The sequence below is a fragment of the Hyperolius riggenbachi genome, chromosome 7 (assembly GCF_040937935.1).
Source record: "Hyperolius riggenbachi isolate aHypRig1 chromosome 7, aHypRig1.pri, whole genome shotgun sequence".
NCBI lineage: Eukaryota > Metazoa > Chordata > Amphibia > Anura > Hyperoliidae > Hyperolius > Hyperolius riggenbachi.
This window is the reverse complement of record NC_090652.1, coordinates 292,261,182-292,282,078: the sequence shown is the minus strand read 5'-3', so window position 1 is coordinate 292,282,078 and position 20,897 is coordinate 292,261,182. Positions and strand designations below refer to the sequence as shown.

General features: G+C 46.4%; 1 protein-coding gene across 2 annotated transcripts; it reads left to right on the top strand.

Moving 5' to 3' along the window:
* The first annotated feature begins 42 nt into the window (after nt 1–42).
* LOC137525114 (uncharacterized) lies at nt 43–19,722 on the top strand. 2 transcript variants are annotated; one of them, XM_068245942.1, is made up of 3 exons: nt 43–189; nt 2,974–3,130; nt 16,193–19,722. In XM_068245942.1, the coding sequence occupies exon 3, from the start codon at nt 16,203–16,205 to the stop codon at nt 17,229–17,231; it is 1,029 nt and encodes a 342-aa protein (XP_068102043.1). In that variant the 5' UTR covers nt 43–189; nt 2,974–3,130; nt 16,193–16,202; the 3' UTR covers nt 17,232–19,722. The 2 variants fall into 2 exon arrangements, with proteins under 2 accessions (XP_068102043.1, XP_068102044.1); XM_068245943.1 differs by lacking the exon at nt 2,974–3,130.
* Nucleotides 19,723–20,897: the final 1,175 nt, after the last annotated feature.

Here is a 20,897-nt window from a genome sequence, read left to right as displayed (position 1 = left end):
TTACCAGGCAGCAGCAAGCAGTTACCAGGCAGCAGTTGTGAGAGTTTGAGAGGCATTTCACTGCCTATCAACAGTCCGTGGAAAAGAGGCCTTCCACAAGTCTTTGGTAACTATGCGGTAATGGGTAGCTCAGGGTCACACTGCTGCACATGTAGAGCTCTCATCCTCAGCATTCTGGTGCTGTGCAAGGTAAGTAATTTTAACAAAAAAATCCCTGTTTAGGCAACAGTTTCAATCGCTTGGGACTTCCCTTAACCTCCCTGGCCTTCTGATTTGCATGTTTTTAACCTAATTTTCTTTTTTAAATCATGTAGCTAGCCTGGCGCTAGCTACATGATTCCCCCCTCTCTGCGGCATCCCCCTACCTCTTCCGATCGCCGCCGGCGATAATGCCCAACAGGAAATCCCGTTCTGAACGGGATTTCCTTCAGGGCCCCCCCTCCCCCCCAAGTGTTAGATGCGCGTTTCAAAAAAAAAAAATTATTCAATCGGCCCACCAGGGCCTGAGCGGTGCCCTCCGGCGTTACTGGACGAGCTCAGCTAAGGAGGTTAAAGAGACTCTGAAGTCTCATGAAAATCATCTTTTTATTTCAAAAATGTCTTTAACATTATAGCCCTAACTAACTAAATCCCCCCCCCAACTCCCCAGGGGGCAATCCGGGCAGCGCTTCCGTGAGAGGCAGAGCTTTCAGCTGCAGCTCTGCCTCTCCACGTGTCTATCAGCGCTGGATCGCCGCCTCCGCCAGCCTCTCTCTTCCTTCACTGAGAGGGGTGGGGGAGAGCTGCCCTAGCAAAGGTAGCACAGCTGCCCCAGTGTAGGTAGCACAGCTGCCCCAGTGTAGGTAGTCCCAGTGTAGGTAGCACAGCTGCCCAGTGTAGGTAGCACAGCTGCCCCAGTGTAGGTAGTCCCAGTGTAGGTAGCACAGCTGCCCCAGTGTAGGTAGTCCCAGTGTAGGTAGCACAGCTGCCCCAGTGTAGGTAGTCCCAGTGTAGGTAGCACAGCTGCCCCAGTGTAGGTAGTCCCAGTGTAGGTAGCACAGCTGCCCCAGTGTAGGTAGTCCCAGTGTAGGTAGCACAGCTGCCCCAGTGTAGGTAGTCCCAGTGTAGGTAGTAAAGGTGTCCCGGCGTAGGTAGTAGAGCTGCCCAGGCGTAGGTAGTCCCAGTGAAGGTAGTACAGCTGCCCCATCATAGGTAGTATATCTGCCTCATCATAGGTAGTATGCTGCCCCAGCGGAGGTAGTATATCTACTCCAGCCTGCTCCCCCCTCCGCTCCCGCCGCTTGCGCATCCTTCAAACCTGGCGGCTGCTACCTCTATGGCTGTTCCTGCCGCTCCTGCGTCAGGCGTCTCCCCGCCTCCTCTCCCTCTGTAGTGCTACAAGAAAATGGCCACCAAAACCCGCATTTGTGGACATCGGTGGCCATTTTCTTGTAGCACTACAGAAGGGAGAGAGAGCGGGCGTGTGTTCAGGGGGTGATTGGAGAATTTTAGGGGGTGCTTCAGCACTCCAAAGCACCCCCCTGGCGCCGCCCTGGTCTGAGTCACACACATAGCTCCCTGCCTGCTGCTGCCCTGCTAGGCTGGTTAGTGACACTTACCAATCAGGGCTTAGTGAATTGGGGCATGTTTGTTTGGTAAATTACCGAACTTCTGCCTCATTGGAGAAAACTTTTGTGAATTTGGGAAAAAAAGTGTAAAATACCACATGAAGTATTTTACCTCCAAAATTTTTTGACCGAACTGCTTATGGTGAATAGAGCCCAATGACTCATCTAGTCCTCTTATTATCTTTATAGCAGCATTGCCCTGCAACAGGGGCGTTGCTAGGATCTTAAAAGATCCAGGGCACCAAGGTAAGGGCCCGTTTCCACTTGTGCGATGCGAATCGCCGTAGTACAAATTCGCATGCGAATTTCGCATGCGGGTCTAAGCGAATTTTCATGCGAATTTGCATGGATGATGATGTATGCGAATTTAACCATGGCAGTGCTGGTGTGTTTTTCCATTGTTTCTATGTGAATTCGCATGAAAATTCGCATATCCAAACCGCATCCGAATTTCCTATTAAATACATTGTATGCGATTTGCATAGCGGTATGCGGCATGCGAATTCTGATGGCTCTGCCATGCGAATTTTTTCTGCACAGAAAACCACAAAGGAATCCTGACAAGTGGAAACAGTCCCATTCACTTGTATTGCTATGCGAATTTGCATGCGAAAACCGCATGAAAATTCGCAATAGTGGAAATGGGCCCTCAGAGAGAATGCGGCGAGCGAAGTGCACCGCAACAAAAAAATGGGGGTGGCCATGCTGGGAAAATGGGCATAGCTATGACATTGGGGTAGCCAACTGTAATATAACAGAAACTCAAAGGGCCCAGAGTTTTTTTCCCAAAACACAATAATCCAAAGTGACCCTAAGGCCAGAAACCCACTAGGAGCTCTTTCTAAGCACTAGTGATCTGAAAAGCTCTTGCTAATGCAAAGCGATGGGGGATTTTTACAAAATCGCATCACTCAAATGGGATCACACTCACAGCATGACATTGGCAAATCAATTTTTAAAAAATGTTTCCTCTTCTACCCACCAGGACCCTCCACATACCCTGAAAATTTGGGAGTTTCTAGCATGTAAGGGGGCTTTGCTATTAACTGCTATAGTTGGCTTGCCTGCCATTTAAATGTATGGGGAAAAAATGCGAACGTGATTTTTTTCACGCTCGCTACAAAGTATTCGCCGGCCGAACAGGTTGGCCCATCTCTCTCATTTTATGCGTTTACCTTTGCACACAACTCTAGAGTGCACCGTTTTCCCCTGGTACCCGCTGGCCATCCACACCTTGCATAGAACACATTCCTGGTACTTATTATTATTATCACTTCTCATGATCACAAAAAAAAAAAATATTTTCAGCAAAATCTGAGTAAATTGTCTACCTGCTCTGTAATTAACATACCGATTTTCTTTTGAGGTTGAGGCAATGAAAGCACTCCAAATACCCTACAGCAGTCAGTATTGTGTAAACATAGCCCTATAAAAAGGAGCATGTATCTGGCTTGCGGTACACTGCACACACAGGACAGGACATAACGCTTGCTGCAACTCTGCTTCAAACTACATCTCGTATCGTAAGTATAGCTAACAGACCTGCTCTGTGTCTTGAGACTCAGATGTGGGAGGCACGGGTCTTGCTACAGCCAGTGTCAGACTGGTTGCTGGTAAAGCTGAGGAAATGCACCTGCTGGCCAAGCAGCAGTAATCAGGTGTTGCTGCTCACAGTGAAGACTATCTACAGGTTTCTATTGGGAGTGATAACACAGGGTTACTGCTGCTTGGCCAGCAGGTGGATTTCCTCAGTTTTTCCAGCTCCCAGTACGACACTGGCTACAGCTGAATCTTGTCTGGAACTAGCAACAGACAATAATGTGATTATTAAAGGACAACTGAAGTGAGAAGAATGTGGAGGCTGCCATATTTATTTCCTGTTGAACAATACCAGTTGCCTGGCAGCCCTGCTGATTTATTTAGCTGCAGTAGTGTCTGAATCACACCAGAAGGCATGCTCAACTGTACCCAAATTCGATTCTAGTACATTCAAACTCGGGTCTGGCTCAAATTCGGATTCGTCCGATTCGAATTGACTCGACTTCGATTTGGGTGCATTCATTCGGATCCGGGTCAGGGGAAATTCGGCAGTGAATTTGTGATTCAAAACCCGAATTTAAGGGTTAATAGCAAAGCCCCCTTAAATTCCAGAATCACCAAATTTGCAGGTTATGTTAAGAAGAAAAGTGGGAGCAAGGGGGGAAATGTTTTTTTCAAAAAGACCTTATACTTTTTGAGAAAATCGATTTTAAAAGTTCAAAGAAAAAAACGATACATTTAAGTGCCGGTAAATGACAGATCGTGGGAAATATTTCCCAGCAGTTAATAGCAAAGGCCCCTTAGATCCTAGCAACACCAAATTTGCAGGTTATGTTAAAAAGATACTGGGAAACAATATTTAAAAAAATAATTAAAAATGTTTATTTTTGGGGATGTTCTGAGTGTGAGAAATCTGAAAAAAAATTACGTGGGGTCGCCCCTCCCGAGCCTCTGTAACCCCTTGTCCCCCATGCAGGTTGGGATAGCCAGAATGCAGAGCCCCAGCCAACTGGGGCTTCACACCCTGAGCTATACCAGCCCGCATGGTCCATGGTAATGGGGGGGGGGCTCTGGGGGGGAGGGGCAGCCAAGCCTCCCCCTCCCTCCCGGAGCCCTTGTCGAATCCATGGACAAGGGGCTCTTCCCCACCTCCGGTGCCCCAGGAGGAGGTGGGGGCGACGACTCCCGGGGGAGGGGGTTCATGGTGGCATCTGGGAGTCCCCTTTAAGAAGGGGACCCCAGATGCCCACCCCCTCCTGGGAGAAATGAGTATAGGGGTACAAAGTACCCCTTACCTATTTCCACAAAGGGTTAAATGAAATAAAAACACAACGACGAGAAAAGTATTTTAATAATCTTAATTAACCAGAAATACTTATCTGTACCTTTAAAAAAAATGTTCCCACGGCAATAATGTCCTCGGTAATGATCCAACGTATAAAGTATCCTCTATCTTGCGATCTTCAATTACGTTGATTGAAGATCTCCCACGGCAATTATCAATACTATACCTTACAATGCGTCCTGCGTGCGGACGCATAGCACGGCTCCCGCTGTCCTCCCCGCCTCTTCACATGTCACCCTCACCTAGCCTGGCACCTGGCGCTATACGTCCTGCACAGGACGCATCCTAAAGTATAGTAACCGGCTCATCAATGAGCCGCTTCTTTTTGTATTGAATCAAATGAACCGTCTCTGAATTGATTCATTTGATTCAATACAAAAAGAACCGGCTCATTGATGAGCCGGTTACTATACCTTAGCATGCGTCCTGTGCGGATGTATAGCTGCTGGCTCCCGCAATCTCTCCCCACCTGCCTGCACCTGTCACCCTCTTCTAGGGTGACACCTGGTGCACCCATGGGTGCACCAGGTGCCAGGCTAGGTGAGGGTGACAGGTGAGGAGACGGGGAGGACAGCGAGAGCCGGTGCTATGCGTCCGCAGGACGCATTGTTAGGTATAGTATTGCTAATTGCCATGGGAGATCTTCAATCAACGTAATTGAAGATCGCAAGATAGAGGATACTTTATACGTTGGATCATTACCGAGGATATTATTGCCATGGGAACATTTTTTCAAAAGGTACAAGTAAGTTTTTCTGGTTAATTAAGATTATTAAAATACTTTTCTCATCGTCGTGTTTTTATTTCATTTAACCCTTTGTGGAAATGGGTAAGGGGTACTTTGTACCCCTATATTCATTTCTCCTGGGAGGGGGTGGGCATCTGGGGTCCCCTTCTTAAAGGGGACACCCAGATGCCACCATGAACCCCCCAGGGAGTCATCGCCCCCACCTCCTCCGGAGGTGCGGAAGAGCCTCTTGTCCATGGATTTTGACAAGGGCTCCGGGGGGGAGGCTTGGCCGTCCCTCCCCCCCCAGAGCCCCCCCATACCATGGACCATGCGGGCTGGTATAGCTCAGGGTGCGAAGCCCCAGTCGGCTGGGGCTCTGCATTCTGGCTATCCCAACCTGCATGGGGGACAAGGGGTTACAGAGGCTCGGGAGGTAGGACCCCACGTAATTTTTTTTCAGATTTCTCACACTCAGAACATCCCCAAAAATAAACATTTTTAATTAAAAAAAAAAAAATATATATATATATTGTTTCCCAGTATCTTTTTAACATAACCTGCAAATTTGGTGTTGCTAGGATGTAAGGGGCCTTTGCTATTAACTGCTGGGAAATATTTCCCACGATCTGTCATTGACCGGCATTTAAATGTATCGTTTTTTTCTTTGAACTTTTAAAATCGATTTTCTCAAAAAGTATAAGATTTTTTTGAAAAACATTTTTCCCCTTGCTCCCAATTTTCTTCTTAACATAACCTGCAAATTTGGTGATTCTGGAATTTAAGGGGGCTTTGTTATTAACCCTTAAAGTCGGCGGGTTTTGGGCGACGGTAGCCAAATCCGTACGGGTTAAAATCCGTGATCACGGCCGAATTCGAGAGGCACTATTCGGGAAAATTTGACTTTGAATTTGGGAGCAGGATCGCTATTCGAATTCGGCAACCATGAAAATCTGCAGGATAATTCAGGTACATTCGAATTCGAGAGTCCTGGTGAGCAACCCTGCACACCAGAAACAAGCATGCAGCTAATCTTGTCAAATCTGACAATAATGTCAGAAACACCTGATCTGCTGCATGCTGGTTCAGGGTCTTTGGCTAAAAGTATTAGAAACAGAGGATTAGCAGTACAGCCGGGCAACTGATATTGCTTAAAAGGAAATATATATGGCAGCCTCCATCCCTCTTGTTACAGTTGTCATTTAAGTGTGCGTAAAATGCCTTAGAATGGAGCCCTGTGCAATATTTGCATTACTGTTGTTGATTTTTGCTTTTTATAATATTAGCATGTCACCTTCAGTGTGTATAGAATAAGTTTTGGTCTGCTCATTCTAACTTTTTTGAAACAGTTGCAGTGGCATAGCATTATCTTTAGGCAGAGCCTGGACTGGATTTCTCAGAATTCCATAGAGGCCCAGGACTTGGGCTGTAGGAGGACTAGGGGAGATGTTGACAAGCTGGCAGCGGAGTGGCTATACCACAGTTACCTGTCAGTGGGGGCTCTGTCCTCCTCCTCCAGTCTCTCCTATCTGCTCTTTTCTTGGCCCCAACCTGTGAATATGACACTGAGAGGATGGGTCACGAGCATAGCATATACAGGAGACTCGAGGAAAAATAGGAATGCAGTGGCATGGACAAGTAACTAAGGCATAACCACACCACTGGCAGCACTGCACAGAGGAAAGGGAGCACTCTAACAGCTGATACTATAGAGTAGAGATGGCCCGAACCTCCGATTTTCGGTTCACGAACTGCGAATGCGGACTTCCGCAAAAGTTTGCGAACATGCGAACCTCCGTGAACCGCAATAGACTTCAATGGGGAGGCGAACTTTGAAAACTAGATACATTTATGCTGCCCACAAAAGTGATGGAAAAGATGTTTCAAGGGGTCTAACATTTGTAAGGGGGCATGGCGGAGCGGGATACACACCAAAAGTCCCGGGGAAAAATCTGGATTTGACGCAAAGCAGCGTTTTAAGGGCAGAAATCACATTGCATGCTAAGTTGGAGGCCTAAAGTGATTTAACCACCCTGGCATTCTATTAAATGCGCCAGGGTGGCTGCTGCGCAGTATTTTTTGAACTTTTTTTTTAAAATCATGTAGCTAGCCTAGTGCTAGCTACATGATGCCCCCCTCCCTGCGGCGTCCCTCCGATCGCCGCCGGCGCGTATGTCCATAAGGAAATCCCGTTCTGAACGGCATTTCCTTTAGGGCTTCCCCCGTCGCCATGGCGACAAACGGAATGATGTCATCGACGTCATGACGTCACAGGGACTCCCGATCCACCCCTCAGCGCTGCCTGGCACTGATTAGCCAGGCTGCGCCCGGGGTTTCAGGGGGGGCCTGTAACATGGCGGGTAGCGGCGCATCAGCGGTGAGCGGCGTCGATCGTCACAAACACACAGCTAGCAAAGTGCTAGCTGCGTGTTTTTTTTTTTTTTAAATTGGCCCAGCAGGGCCTGAGCGGTGCCCTCCGGTGGTTATGGACAAGCTGAGCTCGTCCATACCGCCAAGGAGGTTAAAACATCTTGCATGTGTGTACATCAATCAGGGAATGTAATTAGAGTACTGCTTCATACTGACAGACCAAACTCACTGTGTAACGCACCGCACACAGCTGTGTGTGTAGTGACAGCCGTGCTGGACTGGTGCGCACCATGGCGAGAGTGCAGGCAATGAAGGTTTTCAAGCCCATATGGTTGCCAGGCTGAGGTAGCTGAATGACAGAACAGTGACTGAGTGTCCAGTTGATCGAATTTGGTCTATCCACAATGAAGCAATGACCTTATTATCTATCTTCTTGGGTCAGGTGTGCCCCCCAACACACTCATATAGCCGGCAGTCATTGCTTCATTGTGATACGCAAGCCCCTTCACCACGGCAAGGTAACGGTCACGAAGGGGAATTGACACATGTACATGCCTTTTGCTTTGTTGTTGCAGCTGCAGTGCAGGCAGAAAAATTAGGCAGGCATGTGCACGCAGCAGAAAAATTATTATAGCGGCCGCTGCTAGCAGCGGCCTTAAAAATTCAGGAATCCGCCTGAAGTCCTGGACCCTGTTGGTGGTGGCGGAGAAGGCAGTCAAGCGGCCTGCAGGCAGAGATGCTGTGTGGGGACCGATTTAGTCTTGGGGCAGGCAGTCACACAGCGTGCAGGCAGAGATGCTGTGTGTGGGGACTGACTTAGGCCTCGTTCACATCATTTAGCGCAGATGGCTGTGCGATTGGAACGCAACGCGTCCGATCGCACGCCATCTGCGCTCCTATGCGCTGCGCTGCAGATCCCATTCATTACAATGAATGGGATCTGCGCTGCGATTCCCAAAAATGCGTGCAGCACGCGATAGCGCAATCGCGCTGCCACGCAGCGCATATGATGGGAACGGTAGAAGGGCTGTCTATGCCCTTCTACCGTTCTTGCGTGTCGCACACTATACGCGCTGCCAAAATGCGGACGGCAGCGCGTATAGTCTGAACGAGGCCTTAGTCTTCGGGCAGGCCTGAGCGCGCTTTGCAGACCAGGCATCCGTGGTCAGATGGACCCTCCTTGACCCAACACTGTGTGCCAGAGATGTCACCACTTGCCTTTCAACATCACGGTACAGTTTAGTTATCGCCTTTTTTGAGAAATAATTGAGGCCTGGTATCTTCCACTGCGGTGTGTGGCTTTGCTTTTGTGTGCTGCTTTTCCTCAGGTGGTCATCCCATTGCAGTTTGTGCTTTGTAATCATGTGCCTTCGTAAGGTAGTTGTCCCTACGTGGGTCTTGGTCTTTCCATGGCTCAATGTTCAGTGGCAGAGAGTACAGATTATTATTATTATTATTATTTAGTATTTATATAGCGCCGACATATTACGCAGCGCTGTACAGTGTATATATATATATATATATATATATATATATATATATATATATATTGTCTTGTCACTAACTGTCCCTCAAAGGAGCTCACAATCTAATCCCTACCATTGCCATATGTCTATATTATGTAGTGTAAGTACTGTAGTCTAGGGGCAATTTTTTTAGGGGGAGCCAATTAACTTATCTGTATGTTTTTGGAATTGCCCTCATCTGAGGCAGATACACAAAAGAATTTCCACACCGCTGAGCCCTGTGATGTTGGCACTTTGGTGATGGCTGCCGACGGAGTGTTAAGTGGGGTGCCAGAATCAGAGCAGGAGGAGGAAGATATGTCATGCTTCTGTGCGGAAGCTGAGAAAGATGAGGTGTTCTGTGTTAAATAGTCAACTTCGTCCAGACAATATTGGGGGTTGATGGCACGTGCCTTTTTCTGAACACTGTACTTTGGTCGAGGGCCACACGAAATAACGACAGCGCGACCTCGAACAGACCTGCCAGGTGGCCTGCCTCTGGCTCTGCTTTTTGTTTTGTGCATATTGGGGGGGATGAAGTGAAAGGTATGCACTGACTTGACTAATACAATGTACGGTTACACAGGTGCAGTGAACAGGTTGCAGTGACTGCTGGTACAACAATGTGCGGTTACACAGGTTCAGTGAACAGGTTGGCGTGACTGCTGGTACAACAATGTACGGTTACACAGGTACAGTGAACAGGTTGCAGTGACTGCTGGTACAACAATGTGCGGTTACACAGGTGCAGTTAACAGGTATGCACGGACTGGTATATAAAACAGCGTGCGGTCACACAGTTGCAGTGAACAGGTATGCAGTGACATTTGTAATAAATGTGCAGCTGTCACACACACAGGTACCGTGAACAGGTGCAGCGACTGGTGGTGGTATATAAAACTGCGCTCACGTAGGTAGGTAGGTGCACTGAACAGGGAGGTATGCAGTGATTGGTATTACAAATGTGCAGCTGTCTCACACACACACACACACACAGGTACCGTGAACAGGTGCAATGACTGGTGGTATTAACAATGCGTGCGCTCACGTAGGTAGGTAGGTGCACTGAACAGTGAACAGGTGCAGTGATTGGGATTACAAATGTGCAGCTGCCTGTCACACACACAGGTAGTCACTGAATATGCTGGGCCTAGCAGTGGCACAGTAGGAATTACCACCAAGGGGCCAAAGGCCAGCTGCGACTGACTGACAGGGCTGTATATAATGCAAGTGGACCACACAAAAAAAAAATAGATCACAAGAACAAGATTAGCTCTCAAAAGAGCTGTTGAGGGGTGCTTTTTGGTAATAAGAATCAGCAAGGAGCAAGCTAACAAGCCTACAAGAGCCTAAGCTTTCCCTATCTCTCTCTCTGCAGCAGCACTCCCTTCTCTAATTACTGCAGGCCCACGAGTGAGTGAAATGCCTGACGCTGCCTGCGTTTTATAAGGGGGGGCCTCTAGGAGGGAGTGTAGCCTGATTGGCTACAATGTGCCTGCTGACTGTGATGTAGAGGGTCAAAGTTGACCCTAATGATGTAGTATAGGGGCGAATCAAACTTCCGAAAAAGTTTGCGGTTCTCCGGGATCGCGAACCACGCCAGTTCCCGTTCGCGGGCCAACCGTTCGGGCTATCTCAACTATATAGAAGTGATGGCTAACCTTGGCACTCCAGCTATGGTGGAACTACAAGTCCTATGAGGCATTGTAATACTCTGACAGCTCTAAGCATAACTCGGGGAGGCAGAGGCATGATGGGATTTGTAGTTTTGTCACAGCTGGAGTGCCAGGGTTAGCCATCACTGCTCTATAGTAGAGATGGCCCGAACGCTTAGCCATCACTGCTGCAGAGGAACCCTAAAAGGTGAACACAAATGGGGTAGAACTATAGGGGAACAATAACAGTCGTAACACTATATGAGAAGCACTGTAACTGGGTACACTATAAGGAGAGCACACTAGCAGGGAAACACTAAAAGTGAGGATGCTATAAAGAAAGCACACTAGCACTTTGACCACTAACACTAAGTGCAGATAGAGGCATTCTGTTCTGCCCCCATGCTTGTCCCCTTGATGTTGTTCTATCTGAGAGCACTACGGGAAGAGAGATTCATTCTTAACCTAAATCTGTCCATAAGTTGGAACACTGTGCCGTCTCTGTCCCCTATACCTACTCTATGACCCCCCCCCATGCCTCCAGTGTCCCCTTCTGTGTCACTTCTGTTTCCCCATGCCTTCAGTGTCCCTCTCTGCCCCCCCCCACACACACACACTTTGTCACCTTTGTGCCCCCACTGTACTACAGCACAATGCAGCTGCTGCCTGCTTTGTTTGGCAGTTGGAAATTCCCCACAATGCAACAAGGTTCAAAGATCGGAAATAATAATAATATTATTAATAGTACCTTTGCTTTTGTGTCCCTGGCATAGTGCTGCCCTTAGAGTGCCCCCAGTTAAAGTTTCCCAAGCTATATTGCTCCTCTTATAGAGTCCCTAGTTTAGCACTGCAATTTTAGTTATGTGCAGGCATGCTCAGATGTACCAAAATTCGGTTCAGGTACATTCGAATTCGGGTCCGCATGACTTTCGAATTCGAATTCACCTTCAACCACAAAATTCGGTTCGGATTCAGATTCGGTTCGGGTGTCGGGCTCAAAATTCGGTAAAAAAATTTGTGTTCGCAAATTCATATTTTTTTTTTAAAGGGAAATCACATTGAAATAGGTGTAATTAAAAAAAAAAAACGTGACGTGTGGCACTGGCAGCAGGCAATGCATTGTGTGGACCCTGGCGGTGGGACCACTGACAGCAGGAGGATAAATACAGCAGCAGGAGGATAAATAGAGCAGCAGCAGGAGGAGGAGTGACGTGTGGCACTGGCAGCAGGCAATGTATTGTGTTGACCCTGGCGGTGGGACCACTGACAGCAGGAGGATAAATACAGCAGCAGTAGGAGGAGTGACATGTGGCACTGGCAGCAGGCAATGTATTGTGTGGACCCTGGCGGTGGGACCACTGACAGCAGGAGGATAAATACAGCAGCAGGAGGAGGAGGAGTGACGTGTGGCACTGGCAGCAGGCAATGTATTGTGTGGACCCTGGCGGTGGGACCACTGACAGCAGGAGGATAAATACAGCAGCAGGAGGAGGAGCGACATGTGGCACTGGCAGCAGGCAATGCATAGTGTGGACCCTGGTGGTGGGACCACTGACAGCAGGAGGATAAATACAGCAGCAGGAGGAGCGACATGTGGCACTGGCAGCAGACATACACTATACACTAGCTGACTAAAAACAATCAAAATACTAGCTAACTATATAAGACAACAATAAATGTGTTTAGGAGGTGTTTAGGAAGCAAAACGCTAGGTTTAGCAGTGAAATGCACTTGCTCAGACACAGCACAGCACTGGAGAATCTCTCAGTACCAAGCAGTCACACAAGTGCGTGGATCCGCAAGATGGCCGCCTCCTTATATAGAGGAGGGGAGGGCCAGGCTCCCCTCCTCTGATTGGTTGCTAGGGTTGCCAGGTCCTCGGCTGGAGGACTTCTGATTGGCCCAATGACGTCATCCCCGAATGCCGAAACCAAACCCACAGCTCCATCTGGCCGAATTCGAGTGCGCACATTCGAGAGACTTCGCATTCGGATTTGGCATGGAATGCATTATTCGGGTTCGGGTTCGCATTCGGCAAACCTTAAAAATCACCCAAATTTTCAGGTAAACTTCGCATTCGGGGTCCTGCTGAGCACCCCTGGTTATGTGGCTTTCTTAATATTGTCAAAATTGACTAAATCATTTATACATAATTCTTGTAAAAATGAAGCACTTTTTTTATTACATTATTTTCACTGGAGTTCCTCTTTAAGGACAGTTTTTGGTGGAAACACATTGAGCCTGATTTAGAAAAGTGTGCTAACACATAGCACGGCTGTGCTATGCAGTTAGCACACAATGTGCCACGTGCGAAGGTTTGCGGGCGCAAAGGCTTACGCCCGCGTGTTAACAAAGGTTTGTGCGCATTCGTGCAAGCGTTCACGTGCACAGACCATTTGTTAGCACGCGGACACACGCGGAGTGGACGTGGCTTAAACCTGACACGAGAATCGAGCGCTCCCTCTCAGCACAACTTCCTGCCGGAAGAATCCCTGCGTTGCAGTTAAGCAAGTCGCTGCTCCCCGCTGCGGACGCGCGGATGGGTAGAGCAGATGAACACTGAAGGAAACCATTGATCCTGGAAATCCAATAAGCAGGGTGGCTGAAACCAAGGACTGGTGAGATGCTGGCTTATTAGAGTATACTCTGAAGGTTATCTGGAAATCCTCTGCAAGCGGTTTAGTTAAAGGCAGACTGTATTGTGCTGTATTAACAGAACCTGGCTAGTTCTGTCCCTCCCATACTGAGCAATATCGGAACGGTACCGGTACCAGTGTGATTGGGATGCGAGTAGGTGATGGGTTATGTGTGTGGAGCGCTCCGCAGGTTTATGATGTTTTTTACTGTTTTTAAGGCCTAATAGTGCACACAAGATTTTGATACAATAAAGCTTTTTCATACATTGGTATCCCCTGGGCCATTGCACTTTGTTTTGTACTTTAGCACGCGGACATAAGCCTTTGTGTGCGCAAACCTTCACGCGCGTCACGTTGCGCTCTAACTGCATAGCATGGCCGTGCTTTGTGTTAGCACACTTTTGTGAATCAACCCCATTGACTTATATCAGTCTGTTTTTGGAATGTGGAAGAAAACTGGGATACTAGACAGGACACAATAGTGAGAGATACTATTAGGGAGCACAGTAGTGGGACATACTTTAGGAGAACACGGTAGTGAGGGACACTAGAGGGGAGCAGCATGGTAGGGACAAAATAGGACAGCAGAGGACACTATAAGAGAATACACTAGCAAAGTATGCTAAAGGTGAAGACACTAGTGCAAGGGGTGCTGTTATGATATTCAGGACGTCGTTGACCCTGCCACCAGTGGTAGACACAGGCTCACCCAAGGCGCAAAGTCTAAGTGACCACTTTTGTCTTCACCAGAGCGCCCCGCAAGGGACGATGGGCTGCTACCCCTAGTGGGCAATGGAATACTTTGCTGCAAGTGGTCACCAGGTCGCAGCCCCTGGGATCGCCCCACCAGAGACAGAGAGAACAACGGTCCACTAAATAGGTTCAGGCAGAAGTGTAGTTGGTTAAGGCCAAGGTCAGGGCAGGCAGCAGACAAGCAGGAACAGTAGACAAGCAGAGATCAGGGCAGGCAGCAGACAAGCGTATTTGGAAAAAAAGCTGAGGCCAGGACAGGCGGCTAGAATCGTAAGTCAGGAACAGGCTAAGGTCGGCAACAGGCAAATCAGAAATCAAGACAAGGCTCCAGTGGCTACTGGCACCAAGCTGATCAGAAGAAACAGTTAAAAATTGGCGCCGAAAGACGTGCCCTGCGCGTGCGCAAACGCGAACACTCGTACGCAACTCGCGCATCGCAATGGCCCCCAGGAGAACGCCCAGACACCATAAAAGACAGTGCGCGATCGCGCGCACGCGTAGATGTACGCGCACACAACCTCCAGTGACAGGTACTGTAACAGGTGCAAAGTAGCAAGAGCAGGCTCAAGCTAGTGAGACAACTGAACGCACGGACAGTGGGTGCCCGCTATTGTGTAATATAGTAGGCAGACAAAGGGTCTAGGAAAAGCTAAAATGTATACTCACAAACGTGGGTTGCCACTAGATGCAACCACTCATATGTGCATGTGGAGAGGTACAGTCCCCACTTGGCCTTTGGTATTTGGCTGATGGTCTCACCTTCAAAAAAATTTCGTGCTCCACCAAAGAGGACCTTGGGGTAACAAAGACTCTCTCTCTGTCTCCCCTCTCTTACCCCATGGACCTTCAACCTCACCAGGCTAAACAAAACCAATAATATTTTTTGTAGTAATTTTACTTGTTACATTTGTTGAGAATGTGACTGGGCCCACTTCTATAGGGGAGTGAGGAGTTGGGCAATAGTCTGGTCTATATTTACATAGCCATGCTCCACTGACCTTAGCCTGGAGCTTGGCGTCACCCCCTCTGCTGGTAACACCTGGTGCGGTCCGCACCTACCGCACCCCCTTAGGGACGCCAATGAGTATGAGACATTTTAGGGGAGCAGTATAAGGGGATCATAATGGTGGAGGAACTATAGAGGAGCACATTTGAAAGAGAGTGGTGGTAAAACACTAAAATAAAAAAATATAGGGGGTAAGAGGTATGAAGATAGGTAAGGATGTAAATGTAGTGAATACGGTAGGGAAGACCAGAAACGGAAGATATAGAGTGAAGGGCGGTGTAGGAGAAGGAAAGTGGGTGAGGAAAAAAAAGTGACTAGCACATTCTAACCAATGCAGAGAACTGCAATATTGGTTGAAGAAACACATTTTTTTCTTTACTTCCTTCCTGTCTGCTTGACGTACTTCCTCCCCTTTTGTGTCTGTCTTCTAACGCCTGCTTATAGTGCCTTTCTTCCACTTAATACACCCCACTTACTGAGCAACACACAGATTGAAAAAGCTCAGACTGAGTCTCACATATCAAGGTCCTGGAGTGGGCTACCTAATCTCCAGACCTTAATCCAATAGAAAATCTGTGGAGGGAGCTAAAGGTTCGAGTTGCCAAAGATTCGCCTTGCAACCTTATTGACTTGGAGGGGATCTGCAAAGAGAAGTGGACAAAATCGCCTCCTGAGATGTGTGTAAAGCTGGAGGCCAACTACAAAAAATGTCTGACCTCTGTGATTGCCAACAAGGGTCCTACCACCGAGTCATCTTTGGATAGGGGATCAAATATGTATTTCGCTCATTGCAATGCACATCCAGCTTTGATGTTGGGGCATTGGGATATTGAGGGTTCTTTTGTTGTTGTTCTGCATTTCACAGCTACAATAAACCTGCCATTACCATAATAGGTTAGGCACTTAATCCGAGGGCAGAATTAGCTTTCTTACTTTCCCTCATTGTAAATAGCTTGTGTGAAATATTTATAAATGACAAGTGTTATTTTAATCTGAATGTCATTTGTATTGCACTCTTAATCATTTGTTTTATGGTTCTTCTATCCCAGCACCTCAAAAATGGTTGGAATTGTTCCTAAGAAGAAGTGCAAAACAGATTTTTGCGGTGTTGATAACTATTATTATATTGTCAGACCAGAGGTCACCTGTTACATGAGAGCAACCAATTTTAATCGTGGAGAAGGTCTAGAAATCTTCAGTCTGCACCCATCCTGCAGAGATGGAGACCATTATTTAGCCCATAATGATGACCTGTTCTACATTATCAAGGGAAACTATTACCGTCGTGTTAGCAACATGAATACAGATGAAGGTGCAGTTGTGTATACCCTACATCCCAACTGTCAAGGGGGTAGCCATTATCTTTCAGCATTTGGAAACTTCTACATCATCTTTCAGGATCGTGGGGTTTATCGGAGGACAACTAATATGAACCAGGACAGTGAAGCTGAAGAATTTGCACTGCACCCAAACTGTAAAAATGGGCTTTACTATTTTGGTGTTAAAAATTACTACTACTTTGTCAAGCCTCATGATGAGTGGGGAGTTCAGTATGTAAGATGCACCAACTTCAACACAAGCGAGGATTATGAAACCTTCTCATTCCACCCCAGTGTCATCAGTTTTCTGCCTGGTGGCATGTCCATCACTAAGGGTCCATCTTATGGTGAGTGGGTGTGCATCAAGACCATCAAAAACGACTCACAAGTTGCTGTTGAATGGAAGAAGCAGGTCACCAAGAAAGTTGGGTATGAAAAGGAGAAGACCTCCAGCATGGAGCACAACTGGAAGGTGTCAGCCACTGTCTCAGCTGAAACGGGAGGTCTGTCATCTGTTATCGCCAAAAGCCAGTTCTCCTTCACAACAGAATATGGTGGGAAATCTGTGAACACAGAAAGGGAGAATTGGAGTGAGGCCACTGAGGTTCAGGAGACCATTACAGTCAACTTGCAACCTGGTCACCAGATTAATGTGTTTGTCTATGTGCTTGGAATGGGGAAAGATGCAGTCCTGCATTGCCGAGACATGAGAATTTTAGATAGTCCAAATCCACCTACTGATGTCCCACTACCACCAATATCAAACTAGTTTATACATTGCCAGTTCTAAAGCTGTCTGCAGATATGAGCTGATTTTTACCTTAGGTTGAAAGCAGTCTCATGACTGTGGGCAGCAGGTGACAGCACAACCTTAGTTGACAGATGTCAATTTTAATAGCTTTAATAGCTAGGGATAGGTTATTTTTTTACTTGTACAAACTATCTTTTTTTTTCTTTACATCTTGAAGATGCAGTCAAACCAAGCTTAAAGAGACTCTGTACTAAAAAACAAAACAAAAAAAAACATCCCCTGGGGGTATATACCTCGGGAAGGGGAAGCCTCAGGATGCAATGAGGCTTCCCCCGTCCCTGTAGCTGCAGGCAGTCCAGCGCTGGCTCCCCTGAAGCGTCCCGGAATCCTCGCTCAACAAGCCTGACAAGCGCTGATTTATTTACCTTCCCTGGCTCCAGCTGGGGGCGCTGTTGCGGCTCTCAGCACGGAGGTAGGCGGAAATAGCCAATGTCTGTCGGGTCTGATCTACTATGCAGGAGCAGGAGACTTGCGCCTGCGCAGTAGAGCGGACCGACAGCAATCGGCTATTTCCACCTAACTCCGAGCGGAGAGCCGATACTGCGCCTGCGCCACAGCTGTAATTCCTATTACGGCCTATGGTGGTGCCAGTTGCGCCCAAATCTCCTACACTGTGATTACAGCGCTCCACTCCTAGCTAGGACCAACATAGTTATATAAGTAGACATATAACATCAGATATATAACATGGTATAGCAGACATACAACATAACATATAAATACATCTGTGTTGATCATCCCTAATTTGATGTTATTACATCACATTCTTAATCCACTTAATCTACATGATCTTGTTCTAATTAAATTCCTGGGCACAGTTATTGCTCTACCACTCTTATAGGTCATTAAAGAGAAACTCCGACCAAGAATTGAACCTAATCCCAATCAGTAGCTGATACCCCCTTTTACATGAGAAATCTATTCCTTTTCACAAACAGACCATCAGGGGGTGCTGTATGACTGATATTGTGGTGAAACCCCTCCCACAAGAAGCTCTGAGTACCGAGGTACTTCTGGCAGTTTCCTGTCTGTGAACCTTGTTGCCTTGTGGGAAATAGCTGTTTACAGCTGTTTGTTTCCAACTGCCAAAACAGCATACAGCAGCTATATCACTTGCCAGCAATAAAAATATCACCATGTGATAAATGTCAGAATATAAATCAGGGATTTAAAAGATTTTACAATGGGCAAACACTGACTAAATCATTTATACATAATTATTGTAAAAATGAAGCACTTTTTAAAATTACATTATTTTCACTGGAGTTACTCTTTAAAGAGAAACTCCAACCTAGAATTGAACTTTATCCCAATCAGTAGCTGATACCCCCTTTTACATGAGAAATATAATGATTTTCACAAACAGACCATCAGGGGGTGCTGTATGACTGATTTTGTGCTGAAACCCCTCCCACAAAAAGCTCTGAGTACCGCGGTACTCTGGGCAAACTGCCACAATGTAACAATGTTCACAGACAGGAATTAGCTGTTTACAGCTGTCTCTAACAGCCAAAACAGCTAGGAGCAGCTACATAACCTGCCCACAGTAAAAATGTCACCATGTAATAAATGTCAGAATGTAAATCGGGGAGAGGAAAGATTTTACAATGAGCAAACACTGACTAAATCATTTATACATAATTATGGTAAAAAATGAAGCACTTTTTTTACTACATTATTTTCACTGGAGTTCCTCTTTAAGTCACGCATTTTCTGCTTTTTAGAGGTAATTTATGCTCACTGGGGTCTACTTTATGAGCATGTATACATTCTTCGCTGTATATTCATTAAATCCTTTTATCTATTATGTTTTAGCTCTCAGCCAATTACGTAATACAATTTAGCCGGGAAAATATATTACTCCTAAAGTAGTAAACTACATTTGGTTTGATGTACATGAAAATTGAGAATTTATCTCAGCATCATATAACAGAGTGTAAAAATACATACGGATACAGACATCCCTGTGGGGTCTCCACTGAATTTATAGAGTGGTTGACCAGACATAAGAGACAATACTCCGAACCAGAGTTACACTTTTTGGGAAGAAACTGTTAGGGCTCAGACACACTATAAGCACTTTTCTGAGCGTTTTCGATTGCTGAACACTTTCTGAGTGCTTTTAAAAAAATCACTCCCATTCACTTGCAGTAAAATCGCATAAAAATTGCCACGATCGCATACATTTTTACGCATCCGTAATTTTACATGATCGGGGGGAATTTTAAGTGATTTTCCCGTGATTTTAATGTAAGTGAATGGGAACGACTTTTTAAAAGCGCTCAGTGAGCGCTCAGCAATCGAAATGTTCAGAAAAGCGCTTATAGTGTGTCTGAGCCCTTATTGTTGTTAAAATTGTGAATATACTATATTGCTGTAATGGCTATGCGAAAATACTGCATTCTTTCATATGTGTAATTTTAATATGTTGTAATAAATTGCTGCTTTAACTGGTAATCGAACGATTTGATTCAATATATCTACTTACCATTGTTCTGGACAACAACTTTCAATGAGATTTCCATTTTAAAGTGGATCGGAGATGAACTTTTACTCATTGCATAATTGTGTTCTTTTCCTATTGTTTATAGGGCATTCCTCAAGCCAAATACTTTTTTGTTTTTGTTTTAATACTCTAATCCCCTATAAACTAAACAAGCCACGCCCACAGGTTTTCAGAGAGCCAAGGCACTTTCAGACAGTAGCAAGGGCTCATGGGAGCTCAGTCTGGGCAGGAGGAGGGGGAGGTATTACTAGCCAGAGATTTCAGAGGCAGAGGGGAGGAGGAGGATTAGTTTTTTTTTTTTGCTCAAGATGCAGATAAGCCTTCCTCTGTGTAATGTTTAAAAACAACATGGCTGCTGTCGTATCACAGGAAGAAAATCATATTCTGTTAAAGCTGTTTACAGCTAGAATTGCTGTGTAAACTATCTAAACTTTAGATAAGATATATAGACAAGTTACGTGTTATAGTTAGTTTTTCATCTCGGATCCGCTTTAAGGTCCCTAATGCTGTGAATACACGGTACATTTCTTTACCGTGTATCGAGCCGCTGGCTCGATTACAGCGTGTCCCCGCGCGCCTGGATCGAATTCCGCTTGTCCCCGCGGGCGCTTCCTTATCTTCCGCTTCTTTTATTCTTTTGTCCTGCCCACTGGTATCGAGCACGGAATCGATCCAGCGGGGTATCGGACACGTCGGATATTATCAATCAAGCCATCAGCGGCTTGATTGATAATAAAAAACAAACCGTGTATTCACAGCATAATAGCCCTTGAAAAAGATTAGCATCTTATGAGGGACAAAAGGGGACACCTTACATAATCTAATGCCTAGTATACACACCATACAATTTTCTGTTAGATTTTCTGTTAAATTATTTTCTGTAAAGTACTGGTAAGTTCCGGGTTGAATGAGGAAGTGTTTGTAGTCACGTGATGTGCGTGGACCGCATAGTGGGAGGCTCCAGGGATGGACAAACAAAACGGCAGACAGGTAAGCTTGACTCCCCCCGCCCACCTCGCACAGGTTTACTGGGAGATATCCGGGTAGCAACTATCTGGGTATCTCCCGGATTCGGACTTGAGCAGCCCTACTCATTAGATATGTCCCGAGCGTTTCGC

Coding starts and splice junctions, on each gene's coding strand:
- LOC137525114 (XM_068245943.1), top strand. CDS start 16,203: ATGGTTGGAATTGTTCCTAAGAAGAAGTGCAAAACAGATTTTTGCGGT.